This window comes from Helianthus annuus, chromosome 2, assembly GCF_002127325.2.
Source record: "Helianthus annuus cultivar XRQ/B chromosome 2, HanXRQr2.0-SUNRISE, whole genome shotgun sequence".
Lineage (NCBI taxonomy): Eukaryota > Viridiplantae > Streptophyta > Magnoliopsida > Asterales > Asteraceae > Helianthus > Helianthus annuus.
This window is the reverse complement of record NC_035434.2, coordinates 142,060,734-142,083,777: the sequence shown is the minus strand read 5'-3', so window position 1 is coordinate 142,083,777 and position 23,044 is coordinate 142,060,734. Positions and strand designations below refer to the sequence as shown.

The 23,044-nt window shown below is 36.1% G+C and overlaps 1 protein-coding gene and 1 long non-coding RNA gene across 9 annotated transcripts; both read left to right on the top strand.

The window, feature by feature from the left end:
* Positions 1-421: 421 nt before the first annotated feature.
* LOC110895995 lies at positions 422-751 on the top strand. Its single transcript, XM_022143401.1, has one exon. The coding sequence runs from the start codon at positions 422-424 to the stop codon at positions 749-751; it is 330 nt and encodes a 109-aa protein (XP_021999093.1).
* Positions 752-10,678: 9,927 nt separating this feature from the next.
* On the top strand, positions 10,679-16,229 carry LOC110922016. Of its 8 annotated transcripts, none has more exons than XR_002582806.2 (10): positions 10,679-12,175; positions 12,247-12,406; positions 12,498-12,613; positions 12,826-12,913; positions 13,166-13,676; positions 13,773-14,131; positions 14,979-15,085; positions 15,301-15,389; positions 15,680-15,768; positions 15,848-16,229. It is a non-coding gene; the product is annotated as an uncharacterized LOC110922016 (long non-coding RNA). The 8 variants fall into 8 exon arrangements; XR_004881830.1 differs by having other exon boundaries at positions 12,498-12,913; positions 13,166-13,250; positions 13,378-13,676; XR_002582783.2 differs by having other exon boundaries at positions 12,498-12,913; positions 13,166-13,250; positions 13,349-13,676.
* Positions 16,230-23,044: the final 6,815 nt, after the last annotated feature.

Genomic DNA, 23,044 nt, shown 5'->3' with positions numbered 1-23,044 from the left:
GAGTGTAGGACAAATTACTATATGTGTAGGAAAAAGTACGAGTTGTGTAGGATAAATTTAAATAGAGTAAACTGTCATTTTGGTCCCTATGGTTTGGCCAGTTTTGCCATTTTAGTCCAAATCTCAAACTTATTACATCTGGGTCCCTGTGGTTTGCATTTTGTTGTCATTTTAGTCCAAAACTCAAAATCCCTCATTTTTGACTGATTTACTGACCCTTTTTTGTCCTGTTGTGGATGGGTAGTTTGGGCATTAAATTTTCATTAAATGAATTTATCTATTAAAAAAACGCACAATATAAAAACCCCTTTATTATCTCAAACAATCAGTTCATCATCTTCATCGTTCCTATCAAAACCCTAACCTAACCAGAGATCAAACCCCAGAAAAACCCTAATCCATAAGAGATCGAAGAACGACAATGGTGGTTTGCACTTGTGGAGCCTCAACGTCACTGAGAACCTCATGGACAACACAAAACCCAGGTCGTCGTTTTCACCGGTGCAACAAACAATCAAGCTGTGGATTCATTGCTTGGGCTGAGCCACCGAAGATTGAGAATCCGGCTGTGATGATTCCTGCACTGTTGGACACCATCAAGCGGCATGAAGAGAATGCAAGACAGATGTTTGCTCGGAACATGAAGCTTGAAGAAGAAGCTAAAAAATTGGCACAGGAGAAGAAGATGCTTAAAGTTATCTTAGGTTTCAGTTTTTTGTTGTTCATGTTTTACTATCTTAAGTCTGGTTAGGGTTTGAGTTGTGTTTGGATTTTGTAAGTTTGGTCTGTAGTATCGACCTGCTAATATGGTTGGGGCTTTTTGTATGATGGATTTTGTAATGCCAATCTTGGGGCTTTTTGTAATGAATTATCTAATGTGCAGTTTTGTGCATCTAATATGTTATGATGGATTTTGTAATGCCAATGTTGGGGCTTTTTGTAATGAATTACCAAATGTGCAGTTTTCCAAATGTGCCGAAATGTGCCGACATGTGCGTCTAATGTCTTATGACACTATGTGCAGTTTACCAAATGTCCAGTTTACCAAATGTGCACCAAACGAGCAGTTTTCCAAATGTGCAGTTACCAAAATGTGCAGTTTACCAATTTGCACCAAACGTGCAGCAAATCTGCACCAAATGTGCAGCAAATCTGCAACAAATGTGCAGCCAATCTGCAGCAAATGTGCAGCCAATCTGCAGCAAATGTGCATGCAATTTGCACCAAATGTGCAGCAAATCTGCACCAAATGTGCAGCCAAACAGATCTGCAAATATGCAACATTTAACCTAAGAATTGTGCACCCAAATACCAAATATGCATCAATTAACATACCAAAATAGATCTGCAAAGTGCAGTCTTTAACATTACATAAACAGTTTCATGATCTAACATACCAAACATACATAAACAGTTTCATGAACATAATGTACCAAAACATAAGCACCATACAACCATTAAAACTAAAAGTTAAGCAGTTTGACATGATCTAATGTACTAAAACAGTTTGTTGCAAACTGTAAACATCACAGTTTGAAACAAACTGCAAAAATGTCAACTGTAGTCAACTGTAGTCCATCTAAGCCTGTGCCCCTTCCTGACCTTGTCCCCCTGGTTGTGCTTGTGCCCCTTTCCTTTTACAAGTTCTTTTGTTATGCCCAACACCCTTGCAGATTTTACATGTCACTGAGCCTCCCTTCCTTGGCAACTTACCAGTTGCAGGGATGATGTTGCTGACATTGACCACAGATTCTGCAACTTTAGCCTTCTTTTTTTCCTTTGAAGCTGCAACTTTAGCCTCTGCAATCTCCTGTGCAGACTTCTTTCGTTTCTTTTTTGGTCTCCCAATCTGGACATGATACTTTGGAGGGATCAAAGTGGTTGGGCATGCAGATTTAGGCCACAAATCACTGCCATTAACTGGTTCTACATTATGCTTGTAAACCTCAACCCAAGACTCAACCCAATACACTGGATGTACCCATTTTTCAGGAACTCCATCACCTTTACCATGCAATCCCATGTTCCAGATACATGCCACTGCATGTCTACATGGGATGCCTGTTAGATCCCATCTCCTACAAGAGCATGTTCTTTCATCTAATACCACAACTCTCTGGTCTTGGTGGTCATTGAAGTGTGTGCTAACCTGAAACTTTGTTCCTCCACTCCAGATTACAGTGTATTCTGCAGCCTCAGTCTTTGCAGTTTGAAGCACAGCAGTAGCAGCTGGTGTTAATGGGCCTTTGCACTTGCCAATCTTGTTATTCACTACAACAATCTTCTTCATAAGGTACTCTCTGATATACTCAAGGCAGGTTATTATAGGCTTGTCCCTACCTTGTATCAATTGCCTATTGAACACCTCACAGATGTTATTCAGCAAAATATCACACCTAGCCCTGCCTGTAATATTTTCAATTCAAATAATTAACATGATCAAAACAAGTCAACTGAAAACAATTCAAGTGGTAAATTACATACCTGTGAAGTAGGCTCTGACCCAATGTTTGGTTGGAATTTCTTTTAGCCAATCATGTAGTCCTTTGTCCTTATCAAGAACTGCCTTCATAGCCTTTTCAAACTCAGGAACTGTTGATGCAGATGCACAGCTCCACAATATTATCTTTATCAATGAGGTAATCTGGATCTTCATCATCCTCATCCTGACCCACCTTATCCTTCCTATTCTTAGCCTTTACACTTTTCCTATGAAATGACTTAACACGTTTGCTAGGGGTGGTCTCTACACCTTCTGCCTTTTCACCCTCACCTGCACTACCTTCACAGGATCCTTCATAACTACCATCATCACTCTGCCAATCACTATCTTCATCCTGATCACTATCCTCACTGTCTTCATCCTGCTGTTCACTACCCTCATAACTTCCCTCATCACTAAGGTCTACGTATTCAGGTTCCTTTTCAACATCCTCTTTAGAAAACCTGCTAACATGTTGAATATACACCTCTAGCACCTTGTTTTTTTTTTCAACATAACTAATCAATCTCAATACATCCGTATCAGTGCCTAGAGGCCTTAAACCTAACATTAAATCTTCCCCTAGAACCCTAAAATGGTAAACCACAACATCCTTTTCTGAATAACCAAATGCTAACAAGATATCATTCAGCACTATGATTGAAAACATATCAGCACTCACATTATCAACGTAGTCTACCTTACCCCCGACGTATTGAAAATCATCCTCATCAGTGAAATCACCACCATGGTTCACTTTCAGGGTGAATAAATCAGGATGATTTGCTGTAGAATAAGAAAATAGCTTTCAATCAGAAACAGGGGTTTTCAAATCCAGTTAATCAACTACAAATACGTACCGTATTTTACTTCTGGGTCAAAATGGACGCCTTCTTTTCGAACACAGCAGCTAAAATCATCCCCATCGTCGTCCATCAGAATCGCCTTGGCAAGAATGAAGATCGTCAGTTGAAGATGATGATGAATCGCCTGAGATGAGATGAGACTAGGGTTTGAAGATGATGATGATCTAATGCGATTAATAAGGGGTATTTATATTATGTGTTTTTTTAATAAATAAATTCATTTAATGAACATTAAATGACCAAACTACCCCTGCAGATAAAGACAAAAAGGGGGAGTTCAAACAGTCAAAAATGAGGGATTTTGAGTTTTGGACTAAAATGGCAACAAAATGCAAACCACAGGGACCCAGATGTAATAAGTTTGAGATTTGGACTAAAATGGCAAAACTGGCCAAACCACAGGGACCAAAAGGGCAGTTTACTCATTTAAATATGTGTAGTATAAATTTTAAAATGTGTAGGACAACTTTTAATGTGTGTAGGAAAAAAAAATTCGTGTAGAGAATGATAGTCTTTATGAGTAATTAATTACTTAAAGATAGTAATAAATGAGATTAAAGAAAAACTACTTAATATTTTACAATTGTACCATTTGTTCTTTTTCTTCTCAACTAAATTTTCTTCTCAAGTGAACTCCCCCTTTATTAATTTATGTAACAAAAAACAAAACAAAATGTTAAAATATTTTATTGGCATAGTAGGTTATAACCACGTGTATTATATGGGTTGAATAAAAGAATTTTATATACTAAATAATAAAACAATATATCTTTAAAAACCTCCTTTATTGCACGAGTTGAATAAATATCATTTTTAAATATTAAGTAATAAAAAGTTATATCTATAAGAACCATATTGTACGGGTTGAATAAATGTAATTTTATATATCAAATAATAAAAAAAGTTATATCTTTAAAACCACGTGTATTACACGGGTTGAATAAATGTAATATTGCTTACCAAATAATAAAAAAATTATATCTTTAAAACCCCTCGTGTATGTAGGCTTGAATAAATATGATTTTGTATACCAAATAAAGAAAATTATATTTAAAAAACTAATAGCTATACTTGGTACGCGATAGATATGGTGATTGCGGAGATAATTATTGAAAAGAAGATACAATGGTCAAACATGTTATTCAAGAAATAAGCAGTCATTTGAGTGATAAAGTATAAATTATATTTAAAAATAACTCGTAATAAATCTAATTTATATATAAAGTAATATTGAAAGTTATATACAATTCGTTAAAAATTATGTAATAAAATCGATATAATAATTTTTTTAATAATGAAAATAAAAACAAATAATATATTAATATAAAGTTTGGTTTTGTGATAAATAATTTGGTTATTTAAAAATATCTTAAATTAATAATATTTAGTAAGAGAGTTATCTATGATTAATTAGAAGAGATTAAACTAAATAAAAATTATCCATAAGATATTAAACTAAATAGTATTTAGTATGAGGGTTAGCTATAATTAATTAGAAAAGATTAAACTAAAACAATAATTATCCATAAGACATGACCTAATATGATGACAAGTGTCTCTCAAATGGTTTCTTTTATTATATAGTATAGATATAGATAGAAACATAAATAAATAACCGACCAAGTTCGGCTCTAATACATTTGAAAAAAAAATTATTTCTCGCTTTAGGCCTTCAAACTTAAGAGGGTTCGAAGTTTTTTGTTGATTACGGTTTTGAATCATGATCGGCAAGGAGACTTGGCTTCACTTGTTGAAACACTTTTGTATTTGTATTTATGGTGTTATACAGAAAGTGTAATTATTCAATTGATTGATTTTACAAGAAGGGTCTCTATCTTATGATTCGCTTTAAACTTCGAAAAGGTTGAGTCATCCTTAGCCCTATTGCATTCTCTCTGTATGAGTGATTCGTTCGTATGTTCATTAGGTCACATTCATGTCTTAGGGCCTTCGGGGTGGTACAATATGGGTTAGGATGGAAGCGGATTTCTAGCAAACGCTTATACGAAACCCAAATTTAGGAAATTTATTATCATATCAAAAGTTGTTATAAACATTACAAATGAGATTTTATAGGCTATTCCACTAACCGAAGCATCAAGTTTGGGCAAAGTAACCCACATAATAACTTGAGCCTTGAATGAAATTAAATTATAACCAAATATCAGTTGTTCAAGCCTTTGACTCCACGCCCCCACCAGCCAGTGTTCACACTCCCTCCACACCCGAAACCTGCAAAAGTTTTGTCACGTGCGCACATGCTGACTAGGATCGATCCACACCTCTGAGCTTGGACCACGACGGTTGGTCTAATAGTGTTGCTAAATAAATATGTATAAAAATGTATACTAAAAATAAACATTTTACAGGTTTTCAGGTTTTCATCTTTAATGCTTAAAAATGCTTATTATACTTAACTAGTGAGAAGCCCGAGCATATTGCGTCGTATGCACCATAATCACTCAACATATATATTCAATGCCTAATATATTCGACTGGTTGCATAAGTACTTTACACGAAAATTACAATCATTTTGAGGTATGATTCCTACTTAATAACATATCATAGCTAATCTAAATGTCCGTTCTCAATCTCAACTGCATGTCGCGCGTATAGCGCATTCACTTCAAATTGTAGCTCCTGTTGTTTAGCTTGTAGATTAGCGACTCTTCAAGAAAGATCATCTAGTGTATCCGTTATGCGTTGATCGTATGTGATAACCTCGTCTACTAGACGTTGTAAGCGCGCAAGAAGTTGTCTTTCATTTGCAGTCAGCATATTGAAATCTATAAGATAACCGGAAAAAAATTTAGTAAAAGGTAACAGAAGATAAATTTTAATTATGTAAATCACTTTCGATTTACATAATATTATAGCCTTTAGAAAATAAAGGTTACCCATAGGTTTGAACAAATCTCTTCTGTTGCTACAACAGTTTGCCATGCCAGGTAGAGATCGCGTTGCATTGTTTTATGTAGTTTAAGCATAAGGCTCAGATAAGACGGGTTATGTAGCTGCGAATAACGCATTTTCCAAGCCATAACAATAACATCAACTATCTATAATCATCATAGCCTTCCAAAATAGGAACACAACCTTCGTAGCGTGCTATAAGCTTCGTAAGCACACAATGCCTACAAAATCTAAAGTTGTATGTTAATCTTAAATACATAGGCATTTTCCTAAAAATTAAGAAAACGAGGAATCCACCAACCAAATACTCATGGCAGACTCAGAAACCTCCAAGTAATACGTGAAGGTCCAGCTAAAATCTGTGAGGCAAAATTAAACCAAACAAACAAAATAACCATTCGTACAATAACCTAACGCACACAACATCAACATCTCATAATGTACAAACAAAGGAAGCACACCTTGATTGATAATTGATATTATATAAATAAATGAGCATAACATATTTGCTCACAAAAACCAAGTCCTCCAATGTTAACTTGACATTTTGTCCGATTTAAAACCGAACTAAACGTCACTTGCCTAAAAGCTGATGATATAAATAATATCAGTTATAAACCATTTTACACTACAAGTAACAAGAGGCTTAGATAAAAGTTGGTGGGGTTGCTTTATAAAAGCCATCTCATCCGCAAACATACTAAGGTCATCATCATTGCCTAATTTCAATAGAGATGAGTCCAAAGGCTCAACAAAGCTTCATTGCCAAAATTTACGACATATACGATTAAAATGCATATCTTAATCATGTATTACACACTTTTCAGTCAATTAGTTTAATCTAAGTAACCCATGCCATCACAGCAAGTAACCAACCAAAGATATCAATAACACCTCATCACAACAAAACACCACTAACATTTAGGTTTTAAAATACAAAAATTAAGGACCATAATGCATAGTTAAGAAATCCACCTTAAGACAACATAACCATGGCTCATCAAAAGTTCATCGCCATTAAGAAATCCCACAACCGAATTAGGCTTAGCTATTACAACACAAACACAGATTTGAAGACCCGTGTAAACCTTTTTGTGGAACACACCATACAAAAGGCTCAAATACATATCATCGCTGATACATCCGCTTAAAAATGGTCTGGTTAAAGCTAAAAGGAAAGGCTAAATGTAAAGGTAAGACATGGCTTACCAACGAATCATCACCTCCAAGGCTCACAAACGGATATCGCAGTGTAAATAGTTCCAAAGATTAACTCTGATTCAACGGATTAAGGGTTTTAAATACAACCCAAACAAAGGAACAACCAGACAAATAACCTAGCCTAACACAATATAACCATGGCTCACCAAAAGTTCACGCCATTAAGAAATACAACAACAAAATAAACTTCAGCCACAACACAAAGACAGATCCAAAAAACTGGGTCAACTGAACCCGAAAAATATCGTAGATGTAAAAGAATCACAAGGCTCACTGAAGGATCATATCCTACAAGCATCATGAAAAAACAACTCGTACGGTTCAACCAAAATAAACATTACAAGAGACAACATAAACACTTCCAACATAAACTCTGATTCAACAGAGTATGAGTTTTAAAAACAACCCAAAGAAATCAACCCTTAAATAAACAACCAACTGAGCCTGATAACGATCGGAACAACAACCAAAACATAGGTGATCCGGCAAGCTCAGGAGAGAGAACAGAGATTCGGCGATAATGAGAAAGAAAGAAAGAAGATCATATACAAAGAATAAAAGGAATCCACCGCCTAAAACCATTGTGCGGACTAAACACGTGTGTCAAAGTCACAGGCCTCCAAGAGTCCAACACTTGAAGGTCCACCTAAAAGCCCAAAACAAAACCGGACAAACAATATATAGATTCGTACAATAAAATAATGCACAAAACATAAGCATTGCATAACTTACAAACAATCAAAGCACAGTTTAGTTGATAATTGATATTATATAAATATAAATAATACAATAAGCTAGAAAATATTTTAAATTGATATTATATAAATTGATATTATATAAATATAAATAATACAATAACCTAGAAAATAATTTTAAAAATGTAATCTCATAAGCCACATGTGCTTAGATGGATACACTATTGTTTTAGTTATATAAAAAATATATATTGGTCTTTTTGCATAACACTTGATATATCAGCCATATTGTAATCTAGAACATCTAACTCGATGTTAATCAAACTTGTAGAAATCAGTTGTATTAAGTTTTCAACAACCATGACTTTGATGTTAGTATGTTACTTATTTATTTTAAAGATTAATGTCATTTTGCAACCTTTTATAATCGCTTTGATTCATCAATAAACTACATAACATCTCATTTCTATTGTTTTCACCTTAATAAATAAAAATAAAAGTATTTTAACTAAAAAACACTTATCAAGCAAAAATTAAACTTATTGGTCATATTTATTATGGTATAGCAACAAGAAGAGTGATATGTATAGTGCAAGTAGTATAAATTTCATATTATTTTGAGTTAAGGTTACAATTCTAAGTGTCAAGGTTTAGATTTTCTTGAAAGAGAATATAAAAGGATCATGTTTATTCTAAGAACATGTTTTGTTTGACTTTGATGTGCTTGAATTTACTAATACATAATAAGCAAGGCTTTACTAAAAACATGGATTTTACTCAAGAAAATTCACATGGTTATTGCTCGAGCTTTCACCTTCTCTCTTCATCGCCGGCGTACATCAAAGCTTTGCTTCTCACTATCGATTGATAAACTTTAAAGTTGGCGACCATGCCTTCTCTCCATCATGGTTCATCGATTTGGGCTTTCACCCTCATCCTCCTATCTATCTCTCCCGCTTTTGTCAATGACCACCAAAAGCACGGGCGGACCCAAGTGTCTTAGTGGGTGGACGGGCACAACCTTTAATAAAGATGTTTTAGTGTATATTCACTACTAGAAAATAGGCCTAATGCAACCTTTTAGATGCAACTTTTTTCAATTGAGTTGCATTTGACTCTAATGCAACTTTGTTGAATATAAAGGTTGCATTAGAAGATCTAATGCAACCTTTTTCATAAAAGGTTGCAGAATCTTATTGGATTTGCAACCCTTTTTCTTATAAGGTTGCAAATTACATTAAAATTTGCAACTTTTGTTCAAAAGTTGCAATTATAAAACTTTTAATGCAACTATTATTTTAAAAGGTTTCGTTCTTAAAAGTTAAATGCATTACTTTAAAATGTTGCATCCGCTTTATTTACATTCACACACACATAGATTAACAAAATAAATATTGTTACAACAAATCTAATATGTTTCTGTAAAGATTTTTACACCAAACTAATCCTCACAAACAACAAATTCACAAAATCTAAGCAATAAGCACACCATTAATGGTTCTAGCCCTTTTGTTGAATTTGGACTTGTTAATTTCTGTTATGATTCAATATCAATTTATGCTCTCCTATGAAGTTCTAAGTTTAGCTTACTTCCTATTCATTTGAGTTGCTTGTTTCACTTGGACTACAATACTTGCTTTCTAGTCCCTACACACATATATAAATTTTGAAGCATAAACATTTATACATCTTACGGACCTCACTACACACAATGGGTTAAAAAAGAGGGCCCTAAAAAGTTTTATAAAAATATATAAAAAATTATATAAAAACTTATATTATTTGTCTTTTAATTTCAGGCCACGGTAAAAGCGGGCCCAGAATAGTCACCCACCCAGCCCCTCCTTGACTCCTTCGATTTGGCCCTGGTAAAACATATTCAGTTACTAACCTGTTTGTAACTTAGGTTAACCCATGTGGCTACAAGTTAAAACCCACCTCTTGTAAGTTGTAAAATATTTTACTGGTTCCCGCCATAACCACTGTAATCCTGTCCCCAATTTTCCCCATATTTCCTTTAAAATTTTGGAAAATTGGTTTTTAATAAACCAATCTTTGTCCCGTTGGTAAATAATAATCTTACATACGTAATTGGTATACAATAATCATACCTATCAACATGTTGGTACTCAATGAACTTCCGTTAATTTTTTTTAACTGAAGTTAGTTTTTAAGTTTTATTTATTACACAAACAGTCCCTATAGTTGTAATTTACTAGTTTTAACTATTTTAAAACTAGTAAATTACAGTCTCTTGAGGTTTTTTTGTTTTATAAAATAGTTAAAACTAGTAAATTACAACTACAGGGACTGTTTGTGTAATAAATAAAACTTAAAAACTAACTTCAGTTAAAAAAAATTAACGGAAGTTCATTGAGTACCAACATGTTGATAGGTAGGATTATTGTATACCAATTACGTAGGTAAGATTATTATTTACCAACGGGACAAAGGTTGGTTTATTAAAAACCAATTTTCCTAAAATTTTCAATGTCTTTTCCCTCCTAAAGTTCATTCTAAACCTAATTGTATCCGTACAGTAACATCTGAAGCCCGATATGTATTGGACACCATGAAGAAATCTGGAAGAACATGACCTCCCAATCGAGCAAACCGATCCATCTACATTTTGTAAACTCCCTGCATCTTCATATCGATCCAATTTCAACAAGAAACGGTTATGGTATAGGACAAGACTCGCTAATGATAAGCATTCTTTATCTTCCCATATATGTTGCTTAATGTACGATTTGAAGTTCTATTTACCGTATTCCATTATTCAATGAATTGTGGGGTTATTTGTTCTTAACGAATTAATTGCAAAACTTATGATGCAGTGTTTGCAATCGATTTTTATAGAAATCTATTAGGATATGTAGTGCCGATTCATATGTGTTCTGTTAGGGTTTTTGTTAGCTTTGGGGTGTTTGTGTGTTGGTGTGGGGTGGGGGGGTTGTGGTTGGATCTTAATAACTTGTAGACTTGTAAAGGCTTTTCCATCTGGGCTACCTGTGTTTGTTAACATTTGTATTGGGTGGTTATGCAGTGTCTAAAAAATATCATGATCAATCATGGTTATTTTAACCACATATGAATTTATATGATTCGGACCAAGGATCAATAGATTTAAGTCAGACGAGGATTATCTTGACAATACTTAGTTGGGTGGTTACTTTTGTGATATCAATTTCACTGGCATATCTTTGGCCTCGTTCATGTGCAGCGACTTATATTGATAAGGTTGAATTCATAGTCGTCAAGATCGTAAGTGGTAAAGATGAATTACTCACGCTTACCTTTTCAGTGCATTCTTTGATAGGAATATCACAATGTAGATGCGCATATAGTTATCTTTTATTTCATTTAGACCCGCGCAACAGTGTTTTTCGCTTTAATATGATGCATACAATAAGGTACAAGACATTATGTAAACAAATAAGGTTTTTGTACTGTCAACAGCTGGTTCATGTTAGGTTTCAATGATCAGATATAACATCATACTCGTGCTGTTTTGGATGAATTAGTCTGTTCATTTGTGAATATTAACATACTATGAATTTGCAACATTTTGTTGCAATACGAGTTGTACCTGGTGCATTTTTGTGGGTTATGTTGTTTTATTAGGCTATATGGGCGGTGGGTGCTTCATCACCATCCTATACACATGTGACCCCTTCTTTCTTTCTTTTGCCACAAAACTAACACATATCACCCTACACCGCCAACCTTCCGACAAATCACAAATGGCGCTTACCCAAGGGGTTCCGTTAGATGTTAGATGGTGGTTGATGATGGAAGTTATGGTGATAGCGAAGCTATAGCGGTGGTGTTCATGGTTCCAGTGGTGGTTGCGTGAGTTGTTAGGGTTTCCAATGAGAGGGTTCCGATAAGGATGATTAGAGGTCCGATGATGGCTTCCAAAGGCAGCAACAACGGTTTCACCTTTTCCATGCTCAAGCTCTCAACTTGAAACAGAAGCATCATAAAACAAGACAAGGTAATTTTCTAATTCTTATAATTCGATCGCTTAATTATCGCTAATTGTTGGTCTTGATGTTTTGATTTCAGCTTAATTTACAAAACAATAGGATCATCGATGATTACGAAATGCATGTTTAGGTGGTGACTCGATCTAGAGTTCCAACGAAGTTTTTGTTATCTGAGGGCGATTCCGTTTACCAGGTCTATGGTTGCATGTGAATTATGGTGATGTTCCGACCAGATTCCGGTAAGTTGAAACTTCATTGCATGTTTTGTTTACACTTAGATCAGTAATCTATGAATCCTAATACAGTGACTTTCGTAAATCCGACGAGTAGGTGAACTCTGACGACCTTGTAGATGGCCGATTGAGGTTACAATGGTGGACTCTAACCTGAGATCGATGAACCATGGGACTGATGGCTCAGACAGGAGGAGCGGACGGCCACAATAGGTTTTATGGTCTTAGTTTACTCTATTAATTGTAGATGGAACACGTAAGGTGTCACCTAAACCCCAATTCTGTTGTGATTGATGGGTTGAGGCAAATATGTTTGCTTTCCTATGTGTGCTGGTGATAGTGGTGGTCGAGACAGCTACTCGCCGCTGGCCAGTAGATTACGAATTTTTGGTGTTTGCTTAAGTGGTGCATATGGTGTGTTTTAGAAGTTGGACTATCTGAGGAGAAGTTGGATGGTGAACTCGCCAAACCTGAGTCAACCCGGTCAACTATAGAAACAGAGGGTTCGGGAAGGTACAAACTCACACTTGAATGTAAATTCACATGTGAACAACTTTTTTCTAGATCCAATTCCATTAAGGTGGATTCCATTTTTTTTTTTTGACATTTAATGGTTTTGAGTGTGTTGATTTTGTGGCTGGAAATTTTGATATTTTGCTTGTTGCATTTATGTTTTATGCATTTGTTATTAGGTAACTTAGATGGATAGATTGTTTTTTAATGTAGTATTCTAGTTAACATTGTCTGTGATTTGTGGTTATGTAGATTTGGTAAAAAAGATTATTTATATGCTGCTGTGGTTTGAAAGTTATTGATGGATTGAGAACTATATGCAGATTGTTGGATTTGGGTAAAGGTTTTCATGAAACAAGTATATTCACAAATTCAATGTTAATGTTGTGTTCAACCAAAATGGTTCTGAATTGTTGAGCTTTTGAGTTTTCACAGGTTGCTTTTGTTTTTTTTTGAATGACAAGGAACGATGTGCCAACCACTGTGAGACCGGGTGTTGTGGCCAAGGTCGACTAATCGACTGCCGCCAACCCCTTGGTTCTCACAAATACGCGGAAACCCGACCTCCACCCGCCCAAAGGCACGACAGTGGAGTAATTGGTAAAACCTCGCCTCAACTGGCGCCACCTGTATTCACCTTTCACCTGGATGTCGCAAAAAATAATGTGGAGAGTGGGAGTCGAACCTGGGTCATAAGGAACACAAAGTCTTTCCCCAACCACTCCACCACTACCTCATTGGCACAGTTTGCTTTTGTTGATTGGTGAAAGTTTAATCACTCAAATTAAATAGTGCATCTCATATTTCATTTAGTTTTTGTTAGTTGAATATTTATATATGTGGTTTGTTGATGGTCTAGGTGGTTACAACTTCAAGAAATGGAGCATGCGTAACTAGGAATTTACAAATGAACAAGCATTAAGAGATATCAAAACAGGGGAAAAGGGAGTTTACAAATGAAGCTTTGTTAGTTATTGGCTTGCATACAACATAAAAAATGTTGTGACTTTGTTGGGGTATTGCGCTTTCCCTAAGAAGATTTTGGTGTATGAATATGTCGACGAGAGTCTCGATCATATCATTCATAAAGATATAAAAGCAAATAATCATCTGTTAGATAGTAAATGAAGACCCAAGATTGCGAACTTTGGCATGGCCCGACACTACCCTAAAGATAAAACTCATGTCAACATCCGTGTAGCCGGTAGCCGGTACCAAGTATGCACCCTCAGCTCAACATTTGAATTTAGTGAATTTGATAACTTATTAAAGTTGATGACTTCTTATAAAAAATAATATTTGCATCAGAACATATTTTTAAGAACTTTGACTTTTATGGTCAAATGAGCTTCAATAATAGGATCAAAAGCCTGATCTTCAATATTTATTTGGGTGGCAATTTCAACCCATTTATATGTAAATGATGTTGTATGATGTGTTAATATGGTAAAATGTAAAAAAGTTGTTAAGAACTGAAATATGCGATTGGTTCAAACTGAAAAGAACAATGAAATGACCCTATTCGAGATGGGCAAATCTCCAAGGTTCGAAACCGAATAACAAAACAAAGACAAAAAAAAAGCAAATACATAAGACCCAGCGGACTTGTAACAATACACCTAAGATCCAATAGTAACTTCCCACTATTCTGGATCATGAGCTCGCTTGATTAAATGGATCAAAGGAAATGTTCAAAATGCCCTGGAGCAGCTCCAAAGACCCGATGACCTTGCCCACTTTCCTTCTTTTTCTTGCATAGACATTTAGTGGTTTATCAGTTAGCTATAAAAAGGAAATGGGCATATTCAACTTCTCTATCTAGTTATTCTGCTTGTATATAATCTTCGCTCTATATATCTATAGTCGGAGATAATAATTCATATTTTTCTCTCATTTACCTAACTGATAATAATCTGCATTCGATTTTATTTATTGTATTACTACCAAAATCCCATTTGAAACTCTCCATTCCAGATGATTCGAGTTGCATTTCTTTAATATTAAGAGCAAGGAAGGCAACTTTAAGGATCCAAGCTACTAATACATATCTGATTTTTTTTTTCAGAGCTTGTCTTTGCCTGAAAAAGAAATGGAGGGGTGTAAAGTGGTGGTGTATGCTCTTCACTTAGTCCGTTCTAACGATATCACCGCTAATGTTGACTCTGTGACAAGGTGACATATTACATCTCTTTATAAGCTCTCTTTTCACTCTACTCAATTCGCTACTTAAAATTTAGGTTTTTTTAACGATTGCACGCTTATGTCCATTGATTAATACTCAATATGTGCTTTATGCATGTGAATTTGAAAATTTAGGTTTTTTTATATGTTATGTTATGAACAATTGTTTTCTCAAAACAAATGCATCCATCTTTTATCTTGCATAGGTAATAAAAGAATTGAACCTTAAAACAAAGATTGGAAGGGGCTTTTGACTAATGAAATCTTCAAAAGAAAAGACGCCATTGCTATTTAGGTAACGCATTTCATACTAGTTTCATTGTCTGTAATGTTATACATAAGTATGTGGTTTTTCTTAAATGTGTATGCCTTTGTAAATCCAAACATAATTGATAACAAAGCTTTTGTTGATTTTGACCATGTCAAAGAAGCAATTTCGTCCAATTTTGTATTTAGTTAAGTTAAAGCATGGATTCTGTTTTTACTGTTATATTTGATAGTTAGCAGAAATTTTAAAGTGCTGGTTTGTGCGCTACATTACTACATCCATACATTTCTTGACATTCACCCATGGTATGCTTTCAGGTATATATATATTTTTGAACAATATTTTCTTAATATTGTTGGGAGACTATTGCAAGAACAAATGATGAAGTACAAGCTTATAGATGATGGTAAGCCACAGTAGATTCTTTTCTGATTGTAATGAATAAAGCTAACTATCAACTATGGAAATTGATGACTTTATGCTAGAGGCAATACAAATACATGACAAAAAGGTAGATGATGCTTTCACATATATGATTCCGGAGAGGCTGATGGAGTCATTTAAAGAAAATGTTGAAGTAGAGAAAAACTAGTTACTAGAAATGCGTAAGAAGATTTAAGAGGATGACGAAAGAAAAAGCCGAATTCGGAGCTATGTAAAAAGATACTGGCAACCATCGACAAAACTTGGAAACTATGATGCAAAATGTTATCAAACAACTAGGTGAAGGTCGAGATGAGTAGAATGTTTTCATTTTTCTAAATTATTGTAATTGACACTTTGTGTTGACTATATTATTATTTGAGTTTGGACAAATATGGTAAATTACACTATTTGGCTGCCAATGAGATCTTTGTTTTTATTGTTTTGTGCAGTTGTGATTGAATGTATATTAATTTATGCCAAATATATTTAAATATATTTACGTTACAAAGTTGCATTTGGGTGTAGAAAAGGTTGCACTTTTGTAACAGAATTATGACAAAAAGTTGCATTTAAGTATTTAAAAAGTTGCATTTTAATGTAGGAAAGGTTGCATTTGAGCATTAAAAAAAGTTGCATTTAAAAGTAAAAAAGTTGCATTAGCATATAAAAAGGTTGCATGATAAAAAGGTTGCATTTGAATAGTAATTGCAACCCTTTCAAAAAAGGTTGCATTATCTAACAAAAAGGTTGCATTAGATCTAATGCAACTTCACCTAATGCAGCCTTTGATAAAAGGTTGCATTAGACCTAATGCAACTTTTTCAAGGCCTAATGCAACATTTTATTAGGGTTGCATTAGCTTCATTTTCTTGTAGTGATTTTAGGTTAAAAAAAACTCGACCGCACCCTTTGAAAAATATGATTAAATATCTCATCCACACCCCTAGAAAATCCAAAAGCATTGAGACATGTTTCGTCAAAGACACCTAAGTAAATGTATTTTCATTAGATGTTTTAATATACATAAACCAACCAAAATTTTTAAGTAATTATACTTTCCATCTCTTTTTTAACTTATATTTATTTCTAATCTTATTTTCAAACATACAAAATCTAATAAATCGTACGGTTGCAAATATTGAATTTAGAAAGAATTATAAAACTAAAACTCCGTGTTTTTTAACGCGTGAATTAAGTGGACACCCATGGCTTTATAGCTTAGTGGTATTTTGGGGGTGAGATAAGGCTTTGAGTTAGGTCATGGGTTCGATTCTTACAATGGGGTTTTTTCCATATTTATTGGATTTCCTCGTGAATTAGTGTATAGACATTATGCCTAGTAGAGATGGATATCATCGAATGATTCTGTTGATGACGCAATAATACTCCAATGGTACGTAGGTAATGCAAATTTGTGATTAAAAAAGTAAAGTGGACGTGACATTTAATGTCCTTTGAATCAAGTTGATACGCAAGTGGACAAAAAGGCTTTAGAATGCCACTTTTAACCTTAAAAAAGAAGACAAACATTGGTATGCAGTCACACGCGCCTCCACGCCGATGCAATTTCTGAACCACAAATCAATGGCACAATTGGCTTAGCATGGAGAGTGAGTACCACGTGCTACATGAAGAGAGTGGTGGATGATGTCATCCATCCAGCTATAAATAGCAACTTGTGAGGCTGTGAAGTTAACATGATGATTGGGAATTGAAGTGTACAACTCCTTGAAACTTGAGAAAATTACCGAAAAACCACAATATGCGAGAAAGTGAGTTTGGTTGCATGAAAATGAAGCCAATGAACATTGCTTATGTAACACTTTCAACCCTTTGTCTCCAACAAAATTTGCAATTTGACAACTTTTTTTTAGTAATTTGTTTTGTTTATATGTTCGAGTTCTGGGGCGGACTTACGTAAAAGTATCGGTTCCCAGGAACCCAGTCGGTTTTTAATTTTTAGTGTAAATATATATAGTAAACCAAAAAGGAACCCATAAATAAAATACAAAGGGAACCCATAAACAAAAAGCTTTGGTGGTTCCCTGGTTAATGCGCCTACTTTGTTCCATAGATACCCGGGTTCGAATCCCGCATTGGGCGTTTTTTATGTTTTTATTTCGTTTTTTTTTTAATTTTTCCTTTAATGAAAAACCCAGTTAGGGTTACACTCACACAAAACAAAACGCAGCAGAAGAAAAGAGAAGTCGCAATGCAGAACAAGATAACACCGAATCCACCCTCACCCTCTCCGGCGACCACCTCCTCTCCTCCGGTCGTCCTTCTCCGGCGTCGATTCTTCTCCAGCGACCGTCTGAATGAACTGTTTTGATGTTTTAACAAGTGCAGAACAAGAAAACACCGCATCCACCCTCACCCTCACCCTCTCCGGCGACCACCTCCTCTCCTCCGGCCGTCCTTCTCCGGCGTCGATTCTTCTCCAGCGACCGTCTGAATGAACTGTTTTGATGTTTTAACAATGATGTTAAATTGTAAGATAGCTTGAATCTGAATGAACTGTTTTGATGTTTTAACTTGTTCTAAATTGTTTTGCTGGTTTAGTGTAATGCAGCTACTCTAGTTTGTCTTGTGATATTTATTCATAAATTGTGGATTCATTCCAGATATTGTTGAATGAAGTTCTGGTTTTATAGTAACACCAGAGAAAGAAGGCTAATCTTTTAGTTAGGTATGTTAAATTCACAAGTTTTAGTTTTTGGTATGGGGCCTTGTTCTATAGCAATTTTACATTATAAAAGTGTTTGTTGATGATGATATTGGTGGTAGCAGTCTGGCAGAGGGTGCAAATGCAGCTAGTGCTTTGATATATTTTGAGTCCTCCCTTCATTTACTCGACGGTTTTAAGCATCAAAGTATGCGAAATCTGAGGTAAAGTTTCTTTCAATTTTAACTCAAATACTCAATAGAAGATAGATTTTGATATGAATTCGTTACTTGTGATTTGTGGTTTTCATAGGATAGTTATTTTATTTGATATGAGCTTTAGCTCTTTAGCAATTTTAGTTTTTATGAAACCTGAATTTTTGGGCTAATGCTAATAGAAATTTGATATGAAATTTAGGAAAAAATCCTAGATCCGACCCGACCCAACCTGGCCCGACCCGAAAATTATAACGTATGGTTGTGAAAATTTGACCATCCAAAAAAAGTGAACCCATAGGAAAAAATCCTAGATTTGCCACTGTTTGAGTTTGTTACTATTTGCTTCTTGTGTTTTATAAACATCGGCTTCACGAGTTTTGCGTCTTCCATTGAAACGCACCAAATTCGAATATCTCATCAGTTGAATTTACTTTTTGGCACGTAGTTCTTAAACCATAGAATTCATCTAAACACAATGGAAACGTTCAATTATAACATTTAGATCTAAGGGTGGATTGACCACCCCGGAAGCACCATCGAAGAAAAAGACCTTTTCGCAGTATATCGGTCCACGATGACTTGTGCTTGGGAAAGATCCAGAAGTATATGTCGAAAGTACCCAATGGGTTGTGAGAGAGCGGTAAGAGATGTCGGGAAAATGGATGCGAGAACATCGCCCCTCCTTGATGTAGATACTCGTCGGAAGTTCCAGATAGCCTCTTCTTGTTGCCACTCTGTGCACCCTAATACATCACCGTTAAACAAAAGTCGCAGTTCAAAGCAAAACATAAATAAATAGGATGCTAGTCACAAGGTATGGCAGCTTTCAAGTACATGCCTTCCGCCTCTCCAGCCATAACTAAACATTATCTGATATGCATACTAAATTAAGCTATGTTAAGTGAGTTCTAGTTTAGTAAACGTCACTATAGGCATATCGTTACGACATATCATTTTCATCGCGACATTGCTTTAATTAAACATACCTTTTTGCAACATACATACATTCATCAGTTGTCGTCACTATTAAATCCTTTTACCTAGCCGTACAACTGATTACTTGGCAAGCCACAAAGGCATTGCCCCCTTAACGTCTCCATAACGTTAACTTTCAATTCTAAAAGACACATTTTCCATTCATCTTTATGATCAAGATACAGTAGATTTCGACAATGTATTGACTTATAGAAACATTATACATTAACCTTTCCTTCAAACTTTACCTTTAACATTTGATGTACTGCAAAGTACATATGTTTATAGTGTATATTTCGGTCAGTTTTCAGTCATTTAGAGTCTAGTTTAGGTTAGAACTGCGATACTACTGACGTTAAGCTTTGATTTCAGGTCCCGTAGCTTAAAGTGTTGAAAAACGAGCAAAACCGAGCAGTTTGGAAGAAAATCGGGATTCGTACGCGCGTCGGGAAGAGCTGGAAGCTAATCAGAATAAAAAAATAAAAAATATATATTGGGAGGCGCCGCGTGACGCGACACCCCCTAGGCGTCACGCGACGGGTGCTGATTTCCGGGAAAATTATGGTTTTGTTGAATTGAATGAAAAGAAACTGAAGACAACTCTGAATACGAATCAAGAAACCCTAGGACGAATTTCGGAGGTGATTTTGAGCATTCTGGAGTATTTTGCCGAACGGGAATCATCCGGTTGAAGCTTGGATCGTGAGAGTGAAGATCTTTCGGGTTTTATCTCCCGGTGTTCCTTATTTTCGCGTTTTCGATACTTTACGATGAATTCTTGTTTTGAACTTGTTTTGTTTGTTTTGAACATCATGATTCTTGGCTAGACTTTAGATACTACCTAGATTTGATGATGGTTTAATTTACTTATGGATATTTTAACGGTTTTTATTGAATTGATTATGGATTGATCTTTGAAAGTAACGTGTTCTAGATTTTCTGATTTGGTGCGTGTGCGTATTTACTTTTGATTGTGGATTGTTTACTGTTTCACATAGATTTTGGTGGATGTCTTTCACATAATAGATCTGTGTTGATTATTTGTATCCTTGCGGGTTCGGGTGATCTTTGGGTAAATCGGCCGATAGCCTTAGAAACAGTAATTAAAATATAATTAGAAGTAAATATTCTGCTTAACTTGTCGCTGAGAGGCTCGAGTTAGTTATTAGGTCGCAGTGCAGTGTATAGCTAAATTAGATTTTGAGAGAAGTCGACGTTAGTTCCCTAATTGCATTTGTGTCCAGTAAACCAAGTTAGAACCTAGAATTGCCTTAGATTGTCGCGCTGAGAGGTAGATAGTCGTATTAGGGCACTTTTAGAGTCGTTAGAGGACTGAGAGGAAATCTAACAGTTGGTAATCATAACAGCCTTGTAGGGTTTCCTAGGTTTCTTCCTGAGAAGGGTCGGGAAGTCTTAGCATTGAAATACCTTAAGGTTTAGTATTTTATGATCCCGGCTCCATACATCAATAAAACCGTTAGAAGTCCATTAGTAGTTAAACTGGATTCAAGTCTAGGTAGTCCTTAATCGCATCTGAATTAAAACCCTAGTTTCATTCGTAATTTAGTTTAATTTCAATTTAATTGCAATTTTAGAATTTTAGTAAACCCCCCCCCCCCATCAAACACAATATTTGTTTAGTCGTGTCAGTGTCTAGTCTAAGTTTAGTCGTTAACGTAATTCATTAGAGTCCTTGTGGGTTCGACATCCGGACTTACTTTTCTGTGCTAGAGTCGACCGGTACACTTGCCGGTGAGTAGTTTAGTCAGGTTAAAGAGTCTAGATTTTTATTACTTGAGTCTTAATTTAGGGTAATTTAGTTTATTTAGTTGAACTACTTTTTCCACATCAAGTTTTTGGCGCCGTTGCCGGGGACTCTTGGCAATTGCGTTAACTGCTTTGTTTGGATTTCAACTGATATCGTTACGTGCTTTTTGTGTGTTTGTGAGTCGTAGGAGTCCAAGTAGTTTTAGTGTCTTTTTCGTATTTCTTTGAGTCTTTTATTGGAGTTGACTTACTTGTTTTATTCTTGGTTTTGCAGTTCATGCCCCACACGCGTTCGCAGGGACCAGTGAAGCCACCAATTGACAAGTCTTCCTTCTCCACACCAATCCCTCAGGTTCGAAAACCCCCAACTTCATCTTCAGCCCTTTTTGACTCTACACTTCCATCTAAACCACCGAACTACGACTTCACCCCGAAGTCATCACCCCATAATTCCCCACCACCCTCCCGTCACCCTAGTCCACCACCAGTTCACCAAATGGCCGAAAACCAAACTGTCCACCAGCGTTCCACCGCGGGTTTTACCGCAAACTCACCCATCACCCTCCCTGAAATCACCAATGATAAGTCTTGGCAAATTCCTTCATACATCATGACTGCCATTAACAACTCTTGTCAGTTTCACGGTCGTGATCATGAAGACGCGCCAGCACATATCAACCGTCTCACCCGTCTGTGTAGCACCTTCGGCATCGAAGGTGTGAATCTTAATGCCCGCTATCTCCAAGTCTTCCCCTTTTCGCTTGCTGGCCGCGCAGCCACCTGGCTTGATTCGCAGCCGTAGGTACTTACACCACTTGGGCTGGACTTAGAGATGCCTTCCTTGCTAAGTATTTCCCACCTGCGAAGGCCTCCCGTCTTCGAGATCAGATCCATTCCTTCAGAATGGAGCCTGACGAACCTTATCACTTAGCATGGGAGAGGTTTCAAACATTGCTCTCGCGTTGTTCCCAACATGGACTGTCGGATTGGGCCTTAGTAGAAAAATTTTATAATGGTCTTACCCCTGAGTGCAAGGCCCGATTCGACACATCCGCAGGAGGCCACCTAATGGGAAAGAAAACTGTGGCTGACTGCAACGACCTCTTTGAGAGCTTCGCTCATGCTGATATAGATCATAGTGCTACCGGCAGGAATTCCAATCCTGTGATTACTTCCTCATCTTCTCGAGGAGTGAATCAAGTCGTTTCAGACTCAAAGGTAATATCTCAGCTTGACTATATCACCAAAGAGTTGCTAGAAATTAAGAAGAAGGTAGATAGATGCGAGGTTTGTAGAGGGGGACACGACACCATAGACTGCCCAACCATCACCCTAGAGCAGGTCGAGTATTTAGCAGGTCAAAATAGGGGTCCAACTAACCCGTTCAACAATAGTAACTCTAATTGGCGTGCTAACAATTATCGCTCCTCAGGTAACCCCCCCTGGTTTTCCGTCAGGTCAATACCAAAGTAGGGGGCCAAGTTTTTATTCTAGTGGGGGGTCGGGTCAAACAGGTCAATTTGCTAGTTCAGGTTCAGGAGGGCAGTTTAGGGGTGAGGGGTCAAACCAAGAGGTTCCACCTAAGAGTGAGGGGTCAGGTGGTAGTTTGTCTAGGATAGAGGACCTTCTTT